The 24,875-nt window shown below is 43.2% G+C and overlaps 1 protein-coding gene across 1 annotated transcript in view; it reads left to right on the forward strand.

The window, feature by feature from the left end:
* The first annotated feature begins 13,237 nt into the window (after positions 1-13,237).
* The window catches only part of EVA1A (eva-1 homolog A, regulator of programmed cell death), a 199,818-nt gene continuing 188,180 nt past the window's right edge, over positions 13,238-24,875 (forward strand). The window contains exon 1 of the mRNA XM_021529805.3: positions 13,238-13,337. Within this exon, the coding sequence (XP_021385480.2) occupies positions 13,238-13,337 (100 nt within the window). The remainder of the gene's footprint in view (positions 13,338-24,875) is intronic.

A 24,875-nucleotide genomic window follows, 5' to 3' on the forward strand; every position in this document is an offset into this window, starting at 1 on the left:
GGAGCTGGAGCTCCCTGCGCATCCCTGGGATGATCGCGGCACAGCGCCGGCACCCTCACAGCAGCTCCTCGAACATCACAGGCATCCACCACAGTCTAGGAATTCTGCTTTGCCATGTGAAAGTGGTGGTGTATTTTCCAGAAACACACTCCTGCGTGTCTTCATGATAAAAACACTTGACTAAAATTTTTTTTTCGAGGCCATTGTTATCTCTGTCCATAATTCAAATATCCCACTGTCCCAATTATTTTCACTAAGATTAGTTTAGAAATTACTATATACTAAAGTACTCTCGAGGTATCTTTAATACCATGTCAGGTTTCCTTGGCCATCAGTCTGGATTAAATTAGTGCCTACAGAAGCAGGAGGAATGTGAATTCTAAATGCAGGTCTATAAATAACACCCCGCTGTTCAATCTTTGCAGAGATTCACTTCAAAATATTCCTGACCTCATGAACTAATTAGATCCATCATGTTGCCTGTGATGTTCCCCCAACCCCTTTTATGGGTTGCAGATGACTGCCCAAGCCCCCACATTAACACGAGTCATTTCCTACTTTGTGATCTGGTGCTTGGGTCCTTAACTGTGCTTCAGTAAGGAGTGCAGAAGCCAAGTCACAGGTTTCTGTAACCTGCTGGTTAACAGCGAGTTAATCAGCAGAACATGGATGGGACAGAAGAGGGCACTCTGACCCTTCAAATGCAAAAACAAATCGCCACCGGTAATGAGCACACCACTCCTCAAGTTTAATCTTTTATGTTCTTATCCCTTATGTGAACACTATTAAAAAGGTAGAATAATATTTTTCAGGGGGTGAGGAATTATCACGTAGGGGTAATTCCAATAACTTAATGGTGATCGAGGAGATAAAATAGCTGTAAGGAGATGTGTGGGCTATGACTTGGAAAACTGCAGATTTGTAGCTCACAACTGTCTTTAAAGAAGAGAATTGGATGTTTCAGTGTCAGGGAGGCGCTTTTAACTCCCTGGATGACCACTGTGGACTGCAGGCTCACAAAACCACTTTGATGGGCTGGAACTGCCCTGAGCTCAGGGCTTCCCAAGAGAACCGCACTTCCCTTGAGGTGCTCTCGAGGGCCCAGAAATTTGCCCCTTTGTAATTCCCAATTCCTGTGTGAGTTGCTGAGGCACCCTGGCATCAAGACACTGGACCAGGTGTTGTTTGGTCTCTTTTTTCAGCAACAGCTTTCTTGAGTTTGAAATACAGGGGCAAGACGCTCCCCTTGAGTTTCTCCATTCTGTCACATCAGACAGAGTAGGAGAAGGGCTGCGTCCCTACTCTTCTTGCCTATATAAAAAAATTTATGAAAATATGGATGACTTTAAAATCACTGGGAAAGGGTGAGGTTCACAAATGAAAGGCATCACTGTTTTCAGGTAATATAACAAAGGACAGCCACAAAGATGGTGGAGGGCCTTGGGGGAAGCCACATGAGGAGTGGATGAGGGCACTTGGCTTGTGCAGCCTGAGAAGAGGAGAGTGAGGGGAGACCTCACTGCAGTCACAATTCCTGGTGAAGAGAGAGGGGAGGCAGAAAATGATCTTTTCTCTGTGGTGATCAGTGACAAGACCTAAGGGAATGGCCTGAAGCTGTGCCAGGGAAGGTTTAGGTTTAATGTTAGGAAAAGGTTTTTCACCCAGAGGGCACTGAAACAGGATTCCCAGGGAAGTGGTCAAAGCACCAAGCTTGACAAAATTCAAGAAGTGTTCAGACAATGCTCGCAGGAACAGGGTAGACTTGATGATCCTTAAGAGTCCCTTCCAACTCAGCTTACTCTGTGATTAAACAGACTTTAGTATTTCTCTGAATTAATTCTGACTGAGTTCAACATATTTCTAGTCCCTCCTGTCCAATCCTGGGGAAGCTCACTTATAGTTCCTTACTTCTCAAATCTGAGTTTCTTTGGGAAGAAAAGCTGGAGAGGTAGTAAATGGTGCTTAGCTTGATCCTCTCTCATCTGTGGAACTAGGATGTGGCCAAGACCTTTCATTGAACACCATCCTTCATGTTAGTATTTTTGAAGTCTCCTCCCTTATTTCAACACCCTTCTTGAAGGATTTGTTTCAAAACTGAACATGGCAGTTATGCAGTGCTTACAGTCACCCCAAATACCCGCAGTTATCCAGCTGGACAAACTGCCACCTCCAGCTTATTTCAAACCAAAATCTCTTTTAACATCAGCATTTCAATGTCTTCCTCCCTTGATATATCCTTGCAGATGTATCAATAAAATCAACAGATTCTCTCCCAGGTCAGCAGTACAACTGATCCCTCTTTGCACTTCCTTGCTGAAGATTTCACTGAATGATGGTTCTGCTCATTAGAGGAAAAAAGGCCAATGTTTAAGGAAGAAGGAGACCTTGTGTTTTGCTCCTCACATTCTTTGTCACTCTGAGCCATTCATTTTTTATTTCTTTGCATTAACTCAGCTTTGTTATAACAAAGGCTGAAGAACAGACCTTCTCAGACCATATGCTGCATTTGGAAGGTGAAGGAGAGGTACACATTTCTGGTGTGGAGATGCCCAACAGATTGTACCAGCCTGACCTGACCTGCTTACCTGGATTTAACCTGCTCATGTCCCCACGAATGCAGTGCTTCAGTCTCAGCACCACCAGGATCAGGACTGTCAGTATCACCTTCCAAAACAGTCTGCATTGCAGGCTGAAATCCCAGAGGTTCCTTCTGAACACCTGAAGCCAAGTTGCAGCAGCCCCAACACAGCTGTCTGTGGCCTGTCACAGGGTGTGAAGAAAGGAGTGAATTTTCATGTTGCCCAAGGGAACATGGACATCTTTTTAGAGGAAACACAGCCAAAAGTGGTAACACCTGCTGTTATTATTACTGGGCCTCTAAACAAAAAGAGATATCTGCAAGGGGCTGAGCTGCTCTGGAGATCTGGTTTGTTGTCCCTTAGGTGTTGAGAAGAGGCAGCTGGATGTCCCTAGATTACAAAATAAATGGGACTGTCTCATGGAGGGCCTCTCCACCTTATCTTCTAGTGAAATTATGCTCTTTTCAACTTGTCAAACTATTCATAGCTGCTGTAGCTCCAGCAGTGGCTGGTGGAGCAGGCATAGCTCCTTTCAGACTGTCCAGATGTATCTCAATCCTTCAGGTTCTCTTGCAAGCCTGTGTCAGTAGAGATACAAGGCTATGCCTGGATTCCTCTGTGTCCTGTTTATCCCAAGTACCAAAGCAGACCTATAAACTACTCTGGAAAGGTTTGTGTGTAGTGGATTTTATTAGAACCTTTAAACAACCTGGTATAAGTTCTAGTCTTTCTGGAAGTTTCCCTTTAATGAGACATGAGTTATTGGTTAACTTAAGGTGAGTTGACCTAGCTGAAAATAATCAGAGAAATTCCAAGATGTCGCTTAAAATGACCTCAGGTGCCAGACCCTTCTGGATAGAGCATCTGCTCACTAAGTTGGCCATCAAGCATCCACAATTACATTTTTTTCCTTACTGTAGAGAAAGCAAAGAGGAGAGGGAGAGCTGTTCTTCAGACACAGCATCCCAGCACTGAGCTCAGGAAAGTGATGGACTGGAAAATCTTCCTCTCGTTCTGTCAAAACAGCCCCCGGGCCTCGGTTGTTTTGGAGCGTGCATCCTGCTGGAGCCACACGCAGTTAACCCTGCCAGGCCAGTGCATGCTCTCCCCTCTGTGCAGGGCTGGGAAAGTGCTCACATCTGCTCACATCTGCTCCTCTGTGCCTGAGGCTTCCAGAGGGCCTCTGGCAGAGGGCATGTCTTCTGTGGCACATCACTGCCATGTTCATGCACACCTATGCTCTTCCATTTCCTTTTCCCTTTGTTGAATTCCAGCCCTGGAGGGTAAATTGTTATTGTATAACCTGTATGGGAGAAGAAAAAAAAATCTGTGTGCCAGTGATTTCTGTCAGGGTACAGGGGATATATTAAATGTGATCTGGTTTGTTGGTAGCTTTGTCAGCACCTCAGTAGATACTGACTCTGTGTTCAGAGTCAGAAGAGTCTTTTAATTCCTCTTGGAATCTGTGATGTTTTCAGATCATTGAGAATTTGAACTGTGTGGCTTTGTTGTTTTTCTTGTTTTTTGCTCTTGATTATATCCCCACTCCTCTTGAATATGCCCCCACTCAGAATTTGGTTTCCTCTGGGATGTGTGGCACCCTGACAGGTTATGGAAGGGACAACAACACTGGCTGACCTCAGCATGTATAAAACACTTGATTCTACTAATTTTCTGATTTAGGAAGGAATTTTAAAGAGGAATTGTGTCTAATATGGAAGCCAATGTTGAAATTATTCCAATAATCCAATAAACTGTGTAGAAGACATGTATATAATTGCTTAGAGGTTAAAAGATTGAGATGTTATGAGTTTGGAGAGTTAGGAAGAGTGTGACAAAGTAAGGTTAAGTTTAGGAAATGATGCCAGAGGTCTTTCCCTTAGTCAGTAAATTCTTGGGTGTCTTTGAGTCCCGTATGGGTCCACCAAGGGGTGTCCTTACCTCTGAGCTTCTATAGTCTGAATGATGGAGGCTGATTTCCAGAGCCATTTTACAGAAAACTGTCCCAGAAACACCATTAAACAAATAACTCATTGCCTAGTCCAGGCAGCTCCTTCAGTACTTATCTCAAACTGGAAGACCTGTCTTGGGTTGGGAGTATCTATCTCATTCCAGAAATTGGAGGTCTTCTCCTTCAGTCTGGAACACCTTGAGAACCTAAAGAGACCACTGATGTCCCCCTCCTGTTTCCTGAGATGCTAAAAACCCCAATTGAAACAACTGAAATGACTTATAAAAGAAATCCCATTTATCTTGAAAGGCAAGTGTAATTGAAAGACTGATGGGTGAACTCCCAGGTACCTTTACACTTCATAGAGTCAATATTTGTTCTTTCTCCATTTATAACCCCATTACTCTCTCTAGGTGGGCAGGAGATTTCAAGGGAGACCATTTGTTTTTCTTGATTAATGCATTAATGCTGGTGGTTTGTCATAGTAAATGATATCTACTATCTCAACCTCTGTATGCAGGAGGTAGTAAAAAATTTATTATCAAATTGCTCAAAGTCTTGGCTTCTCATTATTTTTAATAAAACAAATCAACTTCTGCTCTTCATTATTAAATGATTAGTGACTAACCTGAAGAGAAAATGTCTCTTATATCCTTTGTTTTGCAAAAGCCCTTTAGAAATCATAATGTTATTTTCCACTGCACTGGCTCAGCTGTGTGCCATAGTATTGTGTGGAAATAGATGGGAGAGAGAAACTTCTGCTTTGTCTTATGTCTTACTTTGCTTCCCTCTGGACTCACAGCAGGGCTTTCACCAGAGAACTGGGCTTTACAAGCTTTGAGTCTCTGCCTCATCCACCACAGAAGCAGCAGCAGCTCTGGACACTGGCTTCCTAAACCAGCTGAAGAAACTCTCAGCTCTCCTGGTTATTCACAGCACCATTTGGGGCAATCTTCTTTGGGTGAAAATTAAACTGCCTCAAATCAGACTCTTTAATGGACAAAGCTGCTTTTCCTCTACTGTCAGAAGGTTCATTTTACAGAAGGAGAATTAGGTGGAGATGAGCTTGTGTGTTGTGTCAGGATAGCTTCAGTGAACTAAAAAAAATGTTTTACCTTTCACTGTGGGAAAGGAAAAGGGATTTTGATTAGTTATGCATGTCCAAGATGGGGTTAGCAAATGAAGTAAGAAATTACCTGCAGTGTAGTAATAAATAGAAGAGATTCTCCATGGACACCAGTTCCTGAGATTTAGAACAACCAGGGAAGGGTTGTGCATGAAACAGCTCCCAGGGGATAAGTGCAGGACAGGGCAGAGCACAGCACCAGTGGTGGGCAGGGTAAGGCTGGGAGGATGATTCTGGCTTGATTGATCTTCACAAGGGGATAGTCCAGCAAAAACTGAAAACGTTTTGGAATCTAAATGGTCTCTAGCTTCTTTTTACCTCTGCTGAGGTGTTTCTGAGGCAAGTTACTTGTGTTAGAAAAGCCATTTATTATACTTACTTTATGCAGTCTCTGGATGCACACAACCACTAAGCTATGCCCATACACACCGCTCTGCTGTCCATCATGGCTGTCAGTCCAGGCAATGCCCAGCCTGGTGAGCTCTGACATTTGCAAATCTCTTGTAAAAAAGCTGTAAAAACCTGCAAAGTTTCCTTCCTTCCTCTGTATCCTTTCTAGCTGGTCTGGTGAGCAGCATTACTGTGTTAGGTATCAGTGATGTGTGAGCCAGGAGCCCAGAGACAACGACTGCAGCCAAATTTCAGTATGAGCTTTCTGCAGTGGGAAGCATCTCTTGCTCTAGAAGCAAGTTAACCGGAGTTCCCTAATGCTCGTGTTGTGGCTACAGAGTGTGGAGATTAGTCTGTCTTGGACTTCAATGCCCTTGTAAATTCCTTGGGTTGTTTTGGATGACATAGTCCAGTGCTATTTGCACTGCCTAGCACACCTGGACTTTGTCACTGGATAGTCTCTTGGGACCACTGTGAAAAAAATACCTGGTGATATTATTGGCCTAAGTACTAAAATGCATGTGAAAGCATATGGTTACTCTTGAAATAGCCCTCTCAAATGGAAAAGATTTAAAAGAGGAAAGGAAAATGTATGTTTAAGTACATGTTAAATGAGAACATGAACCTGTTCTTCTTGCAAATGGTAGATGTAGTCCATTGTTGAATTTGCACTGATGCCAGTGAAATTACACTTGGGATTAATTTTCCCCATTCAGCAGAAAAGCATTTCCTCTGATTCCCTTTGATTTCTAACCAGTTTGTGATCTGTGAGCCAGAGTTTTTTTCTGTAATTTGCTGCCTGTCCAAAACCAAGGGAAATACCCTCTGCTCCAAGGCAATGATAAATCTGAGGTGAAAGATGACCTGAGTTATGCTGGAACCAGGGAAGCCAATGAGGTTTTTTCATCGACTTCTCCAGATCAAAATTAAGCACAGTCCATGCTGAATGCTCCTGAAGGAATGGTCTGTCCTGCTGATCACTGTAAATAGGTGGGAGCACAAACTCATAGCAATCTGGGCTGTAGCTGTGCTGGAGTCTGAAGAGTGCAGGATGCCCTGCCATTCCTGGGCAGCTCTAATCAGGCTTGCCAGAGTAGCAGAAGATGCTGTAGCACTGGCAGACAGTCTGCTCTGGGGTTATTTTTTCACTTCTCAGCACATGCCACTGTGTCTTCATCAAGGACATGACAAACTCTTGAAACACTGTTGGGTCTCTTAGAACATATAATCCGTTTGTGGTCATGCTATCAAACTCCAAAACATGATTCCTTCCTGCCTGTTGGGAATGGCCAAAGTTCTTGCCAACTCCCAAGCCATGCTCAGAAATGTTCTACATGCCAGGTGGCCTGGATGAAATGTGAACCAAGGACTGGTCCAAAATGTGAGTGGCAGTGCCTGTGTTCAGTCTCTTATGTGGTTCAGACTATTAGTATAGAGGTGGATTTTATGAAAAGGCATTGTGACAATGCTTGGAGACAATCCTTTTTGTGGGAAAGGTCTCTGGCAACAAAAATGGCTTTTCCAGTGTAAGTTATAGCAGTAGTTTCCATCAGGATGGGCTGTGTGTAGAGGATGTGTACACATGAGGGAGAGAAGAACCTGGGGAATGCTGAAGGACTCTTGTGTTGTCCTGCATGCTACTGCCTTTGCATGCCCTCAGAGCAGAGTACAGAGGTTTGTGATAAATGCCCATGGTATAATTTTAAGGATGAGTGTTGAAATTATTCCTTTGTTTTAATCAAATAACATCATAGCATGTTACTCCCACTGGACAGTCTGAGAACTTCTAGACAAGTTAATCTGAGAAAAAAAATCTGCTTCCTCTGGAAGTAAAGGACAATATAAATTATTTGTGAGGGTAGCTAGTAAAACAGGAAAAAAAAAAGGAAGAACCTAGTGGAGATCCAGATTAGCAGGGGTTTGTAACCTGAAGTGACTCATGCCTACATAGCATCAGGATTGAGACAATTCTCCCTTGATTATCATAGGTGAGATAATAGGAAAAATGTACTGCTGCTCGCATTGAACCAGCTGGGATGTCTCTCCTCTTCAAAGCCAAGACCAATGAGGTCAGAGATAGATATCTTCAGGTGACAAATTCAGCCTCTCATCTAAGAAGCAATTCCAGAGAGCTATTGAATATATTAATGGAAAGATAGTGGTGTAAAATAGTAAAGCCAGCACCTACCATCATCCAATTAATGGAGAAATCTACCCAGTAAAGCTGTTAGAAGAGGACTTATGAGTCAGGTCAAGTGGAGATCAGTTTCATTTTACAGATATGAGAAGGCAGTACAGGTCCTGAACATCTCAGTGAACTTGTGTCTATAAAACTTTATGTGACTAGCAGTATAGTACCAAGATCAAGATGACTCCAGATTCCTGTAGTTCTAATACAGTGATTAACATCCTGTGCACAAGGTACCAACTAAACCAAATGGGATATGCTGATCCCAGAAAAATCACCAAATTACACAGTCTCCTCTAACATTGAACATGGAATCATTAGAATAAAGAGAATGCCAACTGAAAGAGGTTCAACACCAGTTACTTGGTGAGACATGAGGAGAAAGTTTTCAGCTTTGTTGTAGATAACTTTGTAGTCTTCAGATATTTTACTTTTGACATTTTCATGCATTGGAGGATTTTGCACCACTTTGTTCAGTGTTTCCTAATGTTTCAGTGGGATGAGTGCATCACTTGGGGCTTTTACTCTGCACAGAATTTGGCTGAAGCATTACCCCCTCTTGAAACCTTTCCCAGTATGGAGCAAAGTTTTCCAGGTTTTATGTTCGTTTTGTAAACTGAAGTGATTGAGTGACACAAAATGTGAAAACTTCAAAGGTTTTTGAGTTTGAATATTCTGCACAGCTGTTATTTAGCATGGAATATGGATTTTACTTGTGAGATACTTGGTGTTGTATTGCAAAACTGCATTATGTGAAGTCCTCCGCCTTCAAATTGATGAAAGCAATCAGTGCTTACTTCCATGAGTAACACCATCTGTTTGCATAAGACACTCTTAGGGAAAAGATTAAGAAAAAAAGAAAACAAAGAGCTGTACTCTGCTGGAAAACTTTGCTATTTTATATTGAAACTCTGACCACCCAGTTTACATTTCTTTCTGTAGGTATAAATGCACATATACTTTGTTATTAATTTACATTCATTAGAAGGAATGTGGCCAAGTGGAAAGAGCTCTGGCTGGACTTAAAAAGTATTTAATATTTTCTTATCTCTGTCAATTTCCCCTGGCTGACATTGAAAAAGTATTGACCTCAAACATATGACTGTTCTTTGTCCATGTGTGAAATGGCAGAATGCAACAGGGCTGTTTGGAGAGTGCTTTGAGACTTTATGGAAAAAACAGTAAGACGTGAGTAATGTTACTAAGGATAGAAAGAAAGGGTAGTTTTAGAAAATTTGTACTTATAAATCTGCTTGTGACTGTGTAAAAAAACAGGACTCCAATCCTACATCTGGTTCTCTGGCTGAGATCTATTCCTGGTCCAATTCTTCTACTGGCCAGCCTTTGGCTGTTGATGGTTTAATCAGCAAGGAAGAGGTTAATGGTACTGGGTCAGTAAAAAATAGGAAAACATTACCAAAAATCAGCCCTGGAAGGAAACAAGACCAGCACAAACAGCATTAAACGGGGAATCATCCTAACTGGGTCCATTCCTACCATTTATGAATTGAGTAATGCTGGGGTCACAAAACTGAATGACAAATTACTTCCTTTCTCACTGCCTTAGTTTCCCCAGTTGCAGTTGTACTTAACTGTACTTTGGGAATTTACATGAATGTTTCAGCTATTATAGTTTTATGTGCATCAGGAGAAGGAGAGGATCTACAAGAGAGGAGTGTGGGAGGAGAGAAAAATGCACTTAAGTAACAGTCTAAAAGGAGGACTGAGGTACAGTTGTTAAACATCTTAGACTTGGTGAGACTTTTCCACAGTTAATCTGTGGAGGGAAAGAGAGCAAGTATCATTCCTCCAAGCTAAGATGTAATGCTGGACTGCATCAGAACTGGCCTATTCCCACTTCTGAGTGGCTTCGGGGGCAAGGGATCCAAGAGAATGTATATCATTGTATGTGTTATTATCTATCCCCAGAGACATATTTGAGGGCATGGATGGATTTCAAGGGCTGTTACTCCTAAAAGTAAAGTTCCATTTTGGTGTTGCCTTGATTCATGTTTATCCCATGAGACTGTCCATGACAGACATCCTTTATCTGTGCTGTGCTGGGACAGGTGGCTTCTTTGCCTTGCAAACACAGCTGATGTTCCCACATACCCCAGGGAATAAGGCCATTATGGAGATGGGCTTTAACTGAATTGTCTGTTTCTCAAAGGCCAATTTTTCTTTTATTTTTTTCCTATTGTTCTTTTTGGCAAGAGTTGCTTTCTTCTTTACTTTTGGAAGGCATCTGTACAGACTTACTGAAAAAAACTCCCTCAGAGGACAACACCCTCCTCTTTGGTTTGACTTTATTTGCAATAACCTAAAGGGCTGCTCAAGCACACTGCCCATGTTTAGCCTTAAACCCTTTGTCACCAGAAGTTTTTTTTTTTTTTCTTCCACATATTCTGAGTCAGTCAAACCTAATTACCCTTTAATCAGTAAAATCAACACCTGCTAACAGGGTGGGCTCTTTTCAGCAAATAGTGCTTCCTTTTTCCAGAGGCTGATAGATTTCCAGGGGTCCTATTGTTTCTTTGTCTTGCTCATAAGGAGCTCTGACTGATAATCTGGTAATGGGTATGGTTATCTCATGCCTGTAAGACAGCACTGGTGAATCTTCCTCTTGGCAAGGGCAGCAGAACTAGGTGAGACAAGAATTATACATAGATGCCAGGAGTCAAATCTCCTGGTATTTTCTCTTTAAAACTTAGGTCAGTCCTGGAAAAAATATAGGTCAGAGAGGTTTGGCAGGAGAGATTAAAGTATCAGGTGAAATAAAGAGCAAGGCAGCCTGTAGAAGTTCCTTGTTTTTTTTATCTTAAGCAGCCCTTTGCAAAAAAAGTAAGGGGGCAGAATTGTCTGCAGAGAAAAGGGACTGGGGCTGGATTGTACAGAGCCTCTTGGACCTCAGGCTATGTCTGTGCTGTTAGGGCAGCCCAGAGTCACCACTGTCCTTGAGGAGACTCATCTGCAGCTTCACTGGAGACCCTCAGGGTGTGAAGAGATGCTGTGGGAAGGAGGTGCTTTGGTGCATATCAGGCCAGAGAAGGCTCTTGTTCCTGTGGTCATGGACAGGATTTGAGCTTAAACTCCAGATTTAGCACTCTGCTCTCATCCTCTGTATGGCTGTTTGGAACTTGAGCAAGTGGCCATGTGGGCAGAAAGCAAAGGGGGCCACGGGACTTACAGCTCCCCTTGGGATCTGCTTCTAGAATGCAGACCATCCCAGGACAGGCTTCTGGTAGAAAAAATTACTCTGGTATTCATGGCAGCACTCTTGAAAATGTCTTCCATATATAATCAGGCAGCCCGTCTGATATTCATCTGAGAACAGCTGAAATATTAGAAATTTCAGAATAAGAAACACTTTACAAGTTCACTCAACTCTGAAAAAACCCCGGAGCCCTCTGTGCTGAAGCTTCTTACTCTTGTTTTTAGCTTTAAAATCCATGTTTTTGGAGAGTTTCACTTAATTCAATATGGATGAACTGGACAGAGGAGTAAAAACCACTTGTGGTTTTCCTTGGATGTTTCCAGTGAGGTTATTTTTGATGGATAGCTGCTGCAGCTTTGTTCAGCAGCTGTGTGTGAGCCTGGCCCCATGGCTGCCCTCCTTGGCAGCCCCACACAGTGTAGTTCCTTAGTTTAAATATATTGATATAGAGGCTGCTAAATGTCTGATGTTGGCTTTGCCTGTGAAATACATCCTCCTTTCTCTGCACCAACATTCAGCTTCCGCCCTAGCCTGGATATGTGGGATATGGCCAATATTTACATGCAAACATATGCCTGAACTGCAGCTAAGCCTGGTGACCAAAGCCCAGGACCTCCTTCCTTTACCCAGGGACAAGAGTCCACCCATCTATCTGTGTCCCCAGCTCTTAGCTCTTTCAAATTAACATGACTGGCTTGATGCTGCCAGGATATGGATGAAAATCAGGCAGGATCAAATACTGGATATGCTTCCAGGTGAGCTGGAGCTTTCCTTTAACTCTGAAGGGTGAGCAGTGCTCAGTGAACGTCTAGGGCCATCCTAGTTGGAGGTTAAAGTAATTACTATGGAAGGAGCCAGGACTACTGGCTCTCAAGGTTGGATGGGGCTTGGAGCAACCTGGTTTAGTAAAAGTGTCCCTGCCCATGGTAGAGAGGTTGGAGTTAGATGTCTATAAAGTCCCTTCCAACCCAAACCATCCATGATCCTATGAAAAGCACAGGTCTGGATCTGCTGAATCACTGGATCTCTGTTGAGTTTGATGGAGGATAGAGGGGTCCAGTGGGTTAGAGGGAGCCTGGCTTGGCTTTCTGCTGTCAAAAGAAAGGAGAGTTTTATATGTGTGGCTGATAGCAGTCCCAGTCCTGCAATGAGGTCCAGGAGGGTTTGATCCCTGGGCCTGTGCAAAGGCTCCTCCATGGTAGGATCACTCTCAACAGGGGACACAGAATTTTCCTGTCACCAGTTTGGCAGGGCACAGCTGCTCACACTGATTTCAGCAGCATCTACAAATACTCGTCATACCAGAAATCCGTGTGAGTTCAGGTGCTTTGTTTTGGGCTCCCTCCTTTGAAAACTCGGCTCATCCTTCTGTCTGTCTGCACCAGAGAGACAAGAGCCCTGCATATCTAATCCAGCAATGGCCTCGGGGCACCCCTTTCCCCGACTGGCCCCCAGCAGCTCGCAGTGCCACAGCTGGACAGCTGCACAGCAGTCTGCAGGAAATTTGGGCGAATAGATGGCTTTTAGGACCCTGGGAACTCCGCCAAGGCTCAGGTAGGTCTGCCTCATTCGTCAGCCGGGATTCATTCACTCCCAGGGATGTGTGTGTGTGTGTGTGTGTGTGTGTGTGTGTGTGTGTGTGCCGAGCGCTTTTCCTTCCCCGCCGCTGGCTGCGAGCCTTCCAAGCAATGGGACTGACGCTGTTCTCCGGGCAATGAGGAGAGCTGGGCAAGGGCAGGAACCGCTTTCCTTTCCTCTGGAAGAAAACAAGCCGTGAGGACAGCTAAGGATGTGCTGCCCAGATGTGTTTCCCACCTCCACCTTCCTCCTAGGACTCATGTGCTTGACAGCTTTCAGCAACTTTGCCAAGACTTCTGCAGACTTCTCAGGTAGGGAGAAGCGCCGATCCTTCCGTGTGCTGCTCATGCACGGAGCTCTTATTCCAGTGCTCCGGAGCAGCTCAGGGAAAGGGGATGTGAGCAGATCTGGGATAGTTATGTGGGAAGTAATTTTAATCTTTTAAAAATAGACCAAAAATGAAAAGTGTCTTCTGTAACAGGAGTTTGAGTTTCTTAAAAGCCTTTCTCAATAATTAGCAAACCTATTTCAAAAGAGTCAGTCTAACTTTGGCAACAAGAAAATCAATAGTGTTAACTTCTGTAAGTTTGTAGCAGGAATGGTATTAACCTGTATAAATTTTTAGCAGATTTTGTGCTGTGTTTCTCATAGGAGTGAAAAGAGGTGGACTAGGAGGCTGGGACAGTTTAGTATGTAAATTAAAGCTAACATAGCAAGTCTAAATTATTTTGTAGTGGGCCAGATTCCCTCCTCTAAACATACAGGTCCTGATTGTTGCAAAAACCCCCTGACCTGAGATAAAGGAGGTATATGCACAGAACAAATTACATTCTGTGTTTTCATAAACTGAAAGAAGTGTCTCATTTATTAATATTTTCTGAATCTAAAAATCTCTTTTTTATTAATATTTTCTGAATCTAAAAATGTTGATAGCATTTATTTTGAGTTGTACATGGCAGGTACAATACCTAGCACTTTCAAAGTCTGGAATTCCATGTAAGTTTTATAACTCTATAGCTGCATTAGTTGCTTTAAAAGTAAGTTTCTCTTTCTGTTCTTTGTGGATATGCATGTGGATCTGAGAAAACATAACAGATTTCATTTTACAACTCAGCAGGGCTGATAAGTTTGCTTGGGAGTGCCCAGTGAGGGCCACTTTTCTTTTAGGATGTTTGTTCTAATTTTGGGTCTTAGTGTGAAGAACTAGCCTGGCATACTCTTTAGGGGTGTTTTGCAAAACTCTTGTAGTGGATAAGAGCTGCCAATTATAGTTGTCTGATGAAAAAGTGTCATTTGCAAGGGTTGAACCTCACTGGACTTGGGTTTCAACATATCCCAGCACTGCTGCTCGCTGCCTGGGAGTGCATGTGTCTGTGTGCTGTGAGAAATTTGTGTTAGAAAGGAGGAGCTTGTGGTGGAGGGTGGGGGAAAGAATATGTACGGTGCTGGAAGTCTTAATGTGAATTGAAGGGGGCTGGCTTGCCTGTGATTCAGTCTCTTTTGGGGGCACATCAGTCCTGGGGGCTTCCATTCAAGGCAGATCTGCCTCTGAATGGAAAGGACTGAGGCATTTCCTTGTTTCTGGTGTGCTTTTATCCTTTTCTTGGCACTGAGCTTTCTCTGTGCTCCAGCTTGCAAGCAAGTTGATGCAGAAGGGGTGCATAGAGCAGGCATGATGGGAGCAAAAGCTGCAATGGGGAAAGAAGTTGTTTTTCTGAAATGTAGATAAAGTTTTCCCAGCCAGACCAAATTGCCAAGCGTTAAAATGTGTACAGGTGTCCCAGGGCAAAGGTGCTTTACATTGTGTTTGTACAACATAGCTGGAGCAGTGGAAGGAAATTTGATAGGCTTCAGTGGTGCTGGCAGGGGGACCAGATGCTATTCTTTTAAAAAATGGATAAGAATGTTGCTGATAACAAATGTTTTCTGTAGCATCCAACTGAACTGTCATACTTTGGGAGAAGAAAGGTGGCTTGTATCCCTGCATATGTGTATGGCAAGACTGTACTCTGAAGCAGGGTCTGTAATCCCAGCAGCACAAGGTCTCATGAGTTTCCATAACTGTTGAAACCTTCTGCCAGGTCCAACCTATGTTTTCTGATAGCAGGCTTGGCAAATGTCCCCAGTCTTGTTGGACTGACTGTACCTTGCAGGACAGGAAACATGATTTGCTGCAGGAAAGGGCTGTACCCAGAGTGTAGCAGCTCAAATACAGTTTTGTAAACTCAAGAGCTGAGTACCCACAAGATGATAGGGGGTAGGAAAAGGTACAGTATTTCCCAAATCACACCTTATGCTTTCCCAGCACATACTGCACTGACCCCATTCACCTCTCTCCAATGCATGAGGGTTTGCACCATGTGCCTCTCTGAAGGAGCAGCGGCCCAGGTAACTCTTCCTACCTGATGGAGCATCTTGTTTGTCACTGTTATCCCTATAAGTGAATTGTCAGCTGGCTTAAGAAAGGGAAGGGGGGCAACTTTATAACATTATTCAACTGTAATTGTTTCTGGCCTGTTATACACTTTTCTATACTTCAGCATGTTCTGAATTCTTCTCTGGCATGACTGGAGTTGAGCAGGTGAACATCTTTGGGGACAACTTACAGCTTTACTGTATGCTATCTCACCTAGAGGTGGTGCATCCAGAATATAATTTGTCTGCACCCCAGGGAGATGAGTGGATTTCTACTGGGTATTACTGCTGAGGAATGTAAGGCTTGCTGTGGTCCCACAGAGTTTTCTGCAGCAGTTGGTGCTGCAGGGAGATGACACAACTCTTTGGGATGTAAAGACTTTTCCAGCTTGCAAATGAATAGCAGTGCAGTTCAGAGACAGCAGCTGATGCTCTTTGGGGAAGAATGGGGGTTTAAAACACAGTCCTGTAGACCTTGTGTAGCAGCAAAACCTCTCTGGCTTCTCAGCTTAGTTTGCCTCAGCATTACCAAGGAGGTGCTGCTGTTTGTAATAGGTCATGGCTGTGTGGTGGTGGCCAGAGTGTGTGGATCCAGCCCTGGAAGGAAAGCTCAGGGACAGCCACTCTTGAGCTCTAAGCAGATCATAAGTCAGAATCACTGACCTGACTCTCATGCTGCAACTCTGCAATAGGGCTGGATAAAAGACTTACCAAGAACTTCAAACCCAACCACATCCCACTGCTCCCAGTACTCTCCACTGGCTGCGTCTTCAAGGCATGTGTCTCTCAGCTGCAGGAAAATTTCATTTTTATGTAGGTCATGGCAAGGCACACCCTGAGAAGGTGCCCAGAGATGTGGTTAACTGAGTCTCAGGTCTCACAAGAGAGCAGGGCTGGTGGGGATTTCTAACCCCTGAGCACACAGTCTCACACTGGGGCTCCATCCCTCCTGTTTGAACAGTTCAAATGCCACAATGTGAACATGAGCAGTGTGTGTCCTGCTGGGGACTGGTGCAATCTGAGATGTAAGAATTCAAATTCCTTTTAAGTGAAGTATTTGAACTATGTGAAGAGTTTTGAAGTTTTCTTTAATAGTTCTTTAAACATTGATGTTTGTAGTGGGATGTGGGGGGTAGGAAGCAGATCCTGAGGGAGAAAGTGGATTTATCAGGCACTTTGCAGCCACTTCTTAAGAAGACCTGGACTTTTTCTCTGTGGCTGCTTGTAGGATGAACTCTTGATTTAGTCTCATTCTGTTATCTGTTGTGCTCAGGACTGTATCAAGGCTTAGAACCTGCTGTCTTGATGTGTTAAAGGTTAAAGGTGATACTAATGTTAAAGGTGATACTTGAGGATTGTGATGAGGTGTGGGGTAAGAATCTGATCATTAGCTGTAAACCTCTAGTCCTAATCTCCGTAGCAGCAATGAATTCTCAAAAATCCTTGCTTTTTGATAAAACCTGACCTTTGTTTTAGGCCCTTTCTAATTTTAGTCAAGAGTCCAAGACACAGCAATGCCCTTGTTCCTGCTAGGGGAAGCTATGCCATAGCTCCTCTGCATGGGCTCTGGGAGGCAGTGATCCATGTGCAGTGCAAGGCCTTGCTCCTCAGAGGGACAGGGTTAATGAAAATGGGGCCAAAAGTAGGCTTTGGTGCTAACTTTAAATGCAGGCATTGAAAGCTTAGTCAACAGCTATTATATCCTGTGTGCTCTCTCTGCTCAGCCATGATGTGCCTCTCTCTGAAGCTAAGTCATGCAAACACATGTGGAATTTCACTCTGCTCACTGCTGCCGAGGTGACCATTTAACTTCCAGCTGCATACCTGCAAGGAATTAAACTTGTTGTTATCATGCTGTGCTCTGATTCTCCAAAAGGATTTTCCCATTTGTGAGCTGATTTCAGGCATGTTGGGCAGAAGGGTGGTGGCATCAGATCTATGGGATTGCCACGAGTTTCATGTTAATGGAGATAGGTCCCTCCACTACTGTTGGAAAGGGTTGTGAACTCAAGAATTTACAGACATCAGAGAATCCACTGCAAGGACCTAAGCCAAAAACGTAGGTTTCTAGGCATGGAAACAGCTGGGCTGGGAGCTCGTGCCTTTTCTGACACAGGAGAACTCAGCTGAAAGAAAACCCAGCCCTGGTAGTGTTGCTCCCCATGGGCCTGCTTTAATGTTTATGTTCTTTGCATTAGATTTTGGCACAAGCTGGATGCGAGAAGCACTTTGCTTAAGGGAGCTGATCTGGCATTGAGCCAGATGAATACTGGTAACTCCCATTCACACCCTGCAGGTGAGCCATGGGTAGCTTTTGGAACCTCTCCCTGGAGGCCTGTCTTGGTTTTGAAAGCATAAAGATTTTTGTTGTTGCTGTTATTACTGTTGGTGGTGATTGGTTGTGTGGTTTTTTTTTTTTTTTTTTTTTTTTTCCCCAAGAATATCAGGTTTCAAGTGAAAGCTGCTTTTGCCACCTCCCTGCTAATTGGCTCAGTGTGTTTGTTTGAGTGATGAGGGCTGGAGTTGGGGAGGGAAAAGCACTTCTCCCTGATTGCATTTAATCAGTCCATAATAAAGACAATTTGTTTGACAACTCCATTCACCAAATTATCACCAAAATATCCATGCTAACAGCTTCTGAATGCCTAATAGCCCTGAAAGGGTCTGTGGTGTCAAGGGGCATCCAGGATTTCCACGTGTTGAAGGTTTCAGGCTGTAAAAGAGGGCATTTTCAAGAGAAAGGCAGATACACCATCACACTGAAAAAGAAATTGTAACTCAGTAATGAGGGTTGAGTTTTTGACCCCAGGGGCAAACAGATACGATTTAGACTTTCATTAAAGACTGGGCTACGTCCAGGCCACCTCCATACCTTGTCTTGGGGAAGGGCTCTTAGTGATGAGGTAGGATGGACCTCAGGTTGCTGCTTAGAGAGGTCCCTGCTCCAGGTGTTCTTTTCCTTCTCAGCTGGAGGAAATGTACAACTCCATCCATCCCAGCTGCCTGGGCTGCAGTTTGGCTTACTGAGGAAAAACTGCCTGTGCTGGTGTAGAGAAATTCTCCTTTGCAGAGCTGACAAAATCCAAAACTCATCAAAGGTGGTTTTAAACCACTTGGCCTCGTCTGATAACATTCTGGAGATGTGGCTGCATGGAGCAGGAGCTGTGTCTGGGAGCCATGGCTGAGGGGTTCTCACAGGGGAAGCTGCAACTGGGGCTTGTGTCACATATGTCTGTTTGCCAGTGGAAAAGAGTCTAAGACCTCAGAGAGCTGTGAGGTTTCCTGGAGGAGGAAATCACTAGGAGTTTGAGTGGGTATCGAGTGCCAGATCTGCTGCTCTTGGCAGAGCAAGAAAAGAATCTGGGGCTATTTTGGTGTCTGAGACAGTTGTTCTGGTTTATCAGTGGGGATCTAGCTTTATGGTATGAACAAAACCATGTTACCAAGACCAAATGCCATTTTAAGCAAAGATACAAGTTTCTGTCCACCTCTGTATGGAGGCATGTTCCAGAAAACACTGTGGATTTCCCAACAGTTGTGATGAAAATGCTGTGAGGGAGGACTCTGTGCCTGCTGACTATAAAAATATCCAGCATTTATTTTTCCTGACAGCTAAGGGGACCAAATAGAGCTGCAGGATGACAAACACGTGTTTCCAATTCCTTGTGTTTGTGGTCCTGGGCGGTCACCAGGGGCACTGCTGTTACTGCTGCAAAAACACAGCTGCTGGTTGGTGTTTGTGGAACCAGGGAAAGGAGACACAGTCTGGGAGGGATAGATGGGGCTGCTCTGGGTGCCAGGATGTCTCATGAGGGGTCTGTGTGAAACCTCATGTAGGCAATGACTTCAAGCTCAAGAGCCATATGTGTGCATCTGGCTCCTGTCACATGGAAATCCACTGGTTTAGCCATCACAGCTGTCAGCAAGAGCCAAGGGACCTCAGGGATCCCAACATCTGTGTGATGACTGGCAATATTTATATTGTATCTACTAATTGCAGGGGCCCAGAAAATGATGAAGACTTTTGTTAGTACCAGGAACACTTTATTTAATTAGCAGTATTAACAAAAAAAAAAAAAAAAAAAAAAAAAAAAAAAAAAAAAAAAAGGAAAAAATCTACAGTGGTGATTTTAATAACTTAATAACTTCAAAGTATCCCAGTATCCCACTAGATGCACAATTTGAGGAAATTGTCCTTGCAACATTCATTCTATGTATGTGTGTTATCAGGGATATAAGATACAAATGCTGCAGAATTAAAGAAAGCAACTGTTTCTACCCTCAGGCAAAAATTTTCTATGACTTAAGGCACTGTGAAAGCAGATTTTACATGTCACAAATAGTTTGCTCAATTAAGAATTAAAAGGTGAGAATTTTGACTTTTCCTTTTTTCAACTGAGATACTTAGAAGCTAAACTCACAATTAAATCTGGGGGTAGGGAGAATAAGCTTACTCTCTGCAGGAGGAAAAAACCTGTGTATTTACACTTGGCACTCATGCCGATCCTTTTGTTGATGCTAATTTAAACAGGGCCTGAACTCCCAAAGTGCTTGGTGTTCAGAGCTTGGATTGGCCTGTGCTGTGTTTGGGTGGGTGTGCAGTGATTTAGTTGGCCAACACCAGGGTTGTTTACATGTCTTATTTGAAACTGGCTGCTTGTGTTTGGCATGTTTGTGCAGGTATAGATTGAACTTTCTGTTTTCTGTTCCAAAATAGCAATCCTAATCCCAGGGGGACAGACCATTTAAAGCAATTACCCATTTTGTTTTGTTTTTTTTGTGCTCTTGTAATTTCTTTATACAGATTGTGTTCCTTGAAAGGTGTGTGACTGCCTGCAGGAACAGACCCAATGTGCCTCTCAAAGTGGTCAAGAGGATTTTTGGTCAGGTTGGTTTGGTACAATACTTCAAGGCTCCTTGTGTCCTTGCTGGTGCTGAGCCTCATTGATCCAGCATTGCTGCTGTCTGGGATTTTTGTGCTCTTTCCAAAAGACAGCCACAGGCCAAAATCTGCTCATCTGTGAGGCAGCTTTGCTGACTTGCCAAGAGCTGTGCAGAATGAACCGAAGCACAGAAGTTAATCCCAACTCATTTTCTTGCAGATTAAAACTAGTGTAGGAGTAGTGATTTGGAGCATGTTTAGGAGAGCTGCTTGGGCTACCTGTTATTATTATTTATTTACTTAGCTGCTCTTTTGCCTGAGGATGGATGGAGAGTTGTGACTCTCTCAGCCTGGGTTTAGGCTAATCCAAATGTGCCTGGCCCAGCTCACTGACTGAGGTTATGAACTCATTTGTAGTAATTAAAACTGTGAATGTCTCCTCTTTCAGCATGTGCAGTGCCTGGCTCCCTGAACCCAGTGTGTGTCTTCTCATGCCAGAAACAATGATGAGTTGGTAGTTCTGGGTTGCACAGGAAAATAAATCTTGGCTGAGTCTTTTCAGATATACTCTGTGCTCTTGAACTGTGGTGTCAGTATTGATGGGGCTCCTTTGGATGCTGAGGCTTGCTGTTCAATAATCCCTCTTGGATCCATCTGGATCCCTGCATGAAGATGGAGCAGTGTGTGTGTGTGAGCTGCAGTTTGGCCAAACCTCCAAGTGCTCAGGTGTCAGAAGTGTGTTTGAATGAACAGATGGATGTAGGTGCTGCTGAAGAATTTGCAGTAGATGTTGTCCAAGCACTTTAGTTGTGGCAGGCAGGGGAGCTCACATGCCACTGTTGGCAAAGTATCCTTAACAAGGAGGAAGAAAGATTTAAAAATATATTTAACTTTTAATGTTATATTTAGAGAAGAAGCCTAGAGACCTAGAGGAGATTCATCAGCCATTTACAATAAAAAAACGTCACTGTGTACTTTTGTGCACCAACTTTTGACCTGATATCAGTGCACTATTTGCCAGAAGAGGGATTTTTTCATGCCCCCAGCAGCCCATAAAAGAATCATAATCCTCAGGGTGTGAGAGGGAGTTGACTTCAGGTGAGATACACAAAATCCTTGACAAACTGAGTACCTGATGGTGCTGCTTGTCAAGAAGGGGCCATTCAGACCACCTACTCTGAGACCCCCTGTGTGCTTGTGTTATTTTATTTTCAGCTGCTATCAGATGCCTGTGGTTTTGCTGCTATGATATTATCAACATGTATTGTATCAGTCTCAAGGGTTTAAATTGGGCTTTTACTCCCATTAATAAATATGAAAACAAACACAGCAGTGTGGGGATTTTCTGCTAATGTTTCCTCTGTGATTTCTGTACCATACTGTGGGCTGGTGTTGAAATTAAGGGTGCTCTACAGCAGGTGCAATTTCTGATATTAATTTCCCATGTTTTCTGTATTTTGCAAAGCCTTTTGGCTCATAATATTTTTCCTGAAAGTTATGTTGGACCAAGAGTACAGACACTTAGTGCAATTAAAGTGATAGGTGGTAACTTGAGATCCTATATCTGGGTTATGGATTATTGTTTTGGGCCTCAGTCTTTGGGAAATCTCCTCCCTCTGTGGTCTGTGTGAGGCCTGTACATGCAGTGTTGCTATGGCCCACAGGATGCTATGGGATAAAATTCTGCAGTTTGCTTCAGAAAAAGCTTAGCTTTTGTGTGAAACATTCAAATAACAGTATTATTATTCAAATAAAACATATGGAAGTTAAGAAATGTTAAAATTAAGGTAGTCTTAACTGCTTGAGTCTAGCCCTTTGTATGTTTATGTTACTCTTTAATGAGAACATTCTTTTTCTCTATTCCTTGGGATTCCTATGTTGTCCAGGGTGCAGAACAGTGGCCTTAAAATAGTTTTATTTATTCTTCCATTCTTTATGGCCCTGGGGCCTTATTTCCTGTATGTTTAATGGTATTTAAATCCTATTATGTTATTTAAACCCTATTCTGCTTGTTAGGAGAGATATACTTACAGGGATGTACTTACCCTTCTGGAAGGAGTCTGGAATGTTACCTGCATTGCACAGCTAAGGATGCAAGGCAGAGAGATTGGCATCAGGAGCTCAAAATGCCCAATATTTCAGAGATTGTTCAGTATCCACCTTCTTCTCCAGGAGCAGCCCCTTATCTATTCTCTTAAGCTCTGATAAGTGGGAAGAAATGTGTGGTACTCAGTACACAGTTCCTTCTCCAATGTTATAATAGCTCTGTGCAAATGGGCTGCACAGGTTAAAATGGACATTTTAGTTGCAAAGTCAAGTGCACATAACTGAGTGTTGTGGGTTAACACCTGCAGGTAGCCAAGCACTACCCAGCTGCTTGCTTGCCTCCACTTCCTATCTCCAAGTAGGACAGAGGAAGAGGGAAGGAAGAGTAAAAGCAAAAACACATGGAATGACATAAAAATAGTGAAAAAGAAGTGGAAGAAATAAAATTAAAAAGCAGAGTAAGTGATGCAAAGGCAATCACTCACTGCGTCTCACAAGCAGACTGATGATCAATCAGTTCCCAAGCTGATTTACCCCACTCCACTCTGTTTTATTGCTGAACATGACACTACATGGCATGGGATATCTCTTTGCTTGGCTGGGGTCACCTGTCTGACTGTATCCCTCCCAAAATCTTGTGCACCCTACACTATATTCACTGGGAAGGCAGAGTGAGGGACAGAAAAAGTGCTGATGCAGTGAAAAAGATCTTCAGCAATAGCTAAATCATTAATATATTATCAGCACTGTTTTGTTTGTGGACCAAAAGCACAGCACTGTACAGGCTGCTACAAAAAAAATTAACTCCATCACAGCCAGACACAGTATGATAAGGAAAGGGCAACATTACACCTGTATTTTATGTGCAATATGAGCTGGAGGTTGATATTAAAGGAAACCTTCTGCTGGCAGATATGATCTGAGCCATAAAGTGCAGTTGTGTGAAAGATTTTAAAGATTTTGTTTTGCATTGTTTTTGTTGTGGTTTCCTTTTTTATCTTTTTTTTTTTTTTTTTTTTTTCCTCCTTAGAGCAGTCATGCTTTGAGGGTTACTTTATTTGGGATGAGATCAGAGTTCTTAAAATTGAGTTACAAATTTGGGGTTAGTCCTTGGAACACATTCTAAAATAACTTTTGAAATGAGTTTTGAAGACATTTCCCCCTCCAAATGTTTTTTTTTTTTTCACTTGCTTCTGTCCCTCCATAAAAGAAGAAAGAAAAGTTTGTGTGTCTATTCAAAGGCACAAATAAAGATCCTGCAGTGCAAGTGATATTGCTAAAAATAGATCCTCTGGGATTTGTTCAGTTTATTTCTCTCTGGATTTTTATTGTGTGGATAACCCCTTGGAAACCGAGGCTGTTGATCTGACTGTTACCAAAGCATGTCCCTCTCTTCATGTATCCTTTGTACAGGGGCCACTTCTGTTGTGTTAACACTCTTTGCTTCCTGGTTTATGTGCTCATCTGCATTCCAGCTCAAAGAGGTTAAAGCCCTGTAAAAGTGAGTGGGGCGAGGAAGTGGCTGGCAGTGGATGCAGGCGCGCACATCTGGGACCCACGCTGTGCTCACATGCTCGCCTATTGTTGGCCTCACAATAAAGGAGAGCGCCGGGGTTTTGTTCAGCTAAACAGCTTTGATGGAATGAATTGTAAAGAGAAACGAATGGATGAAGCTTGGCTGTTATTTGCCATAATGTTCTTTGTTTTAACTGCAATGTGGGGGATGCAGAACTCCCAGAAGAGGATGGCCTCTATAGCAGCCAAGGGGGAGCTGATGAAATGGAGAGGGATGCAGAGAGCCATTCAGCAAGAAGGGGTGAAACATTTTTCTGATTTGGATTTGCTTGTCTTTAGCTGATGGCTCCAGGCTTTCACTTTAGCTTTACTACAGGAGCAGAGACTGCTGTACCAATAAGTTGGACTATAAACATATTTGGTGTCATTTGCCCTGGGTTTGGTCCAGAGTTAATGTGCACAGATAGTAGTAAGTACATTTGGCAATGGTATAGGCAAGTGGCTGGACTGTAAAGGTCTATCAGAAGCTGCAGAAAACTGAATGCTTGGTGTCAGACAATCCATTTTTCTTGCTGGATAAATGAAAATCTCTTTATCTCTCTTTTCATAAACATTGTCCATATAATTGGAGGGCAAGGTTCAAGTTCAAACTGATAAGATTATTTTGCTTCCCTAAGCTGCCTGACAATGGTACCCTTGGCAAATTAAGCCATGGATCTCCTTTTGCTGTAATGGGAACCAATCTCATTAGAAACAGAGATGGATTAGTGATGAGTCCAACCTCCCATACAGATACACATTCTGACCCCAGCAGGCCTGAAATGCCTTTTGTTCATTCAGCCTCCTCTGCATTTTCCCAGCGCTCCTACATCTGTGTGACGGAGCTGGGGATGATTATTTCTGCTCAATCAAAGCCTGCTGTGGATGAAAAACAAGCTGATTGGTCAGCATAGTATCACAATAGGAATGATAAGTGTTTTTAAAATGTTTA

This window comes from Lonchura striata, chromosome 3 (genome assembly GCF_046129695.1).
Source record: "Lonchura striata isolate bLonStr1 chromosome 3, bLonStr1.mat, whole genome shotgun sequence".
Taxonomy (NCBI): Eukaryota; Metazoa; Chordata; class Aves; order Passeriformes; family Estrildidae; genus Lonchura; species Lonchura striata.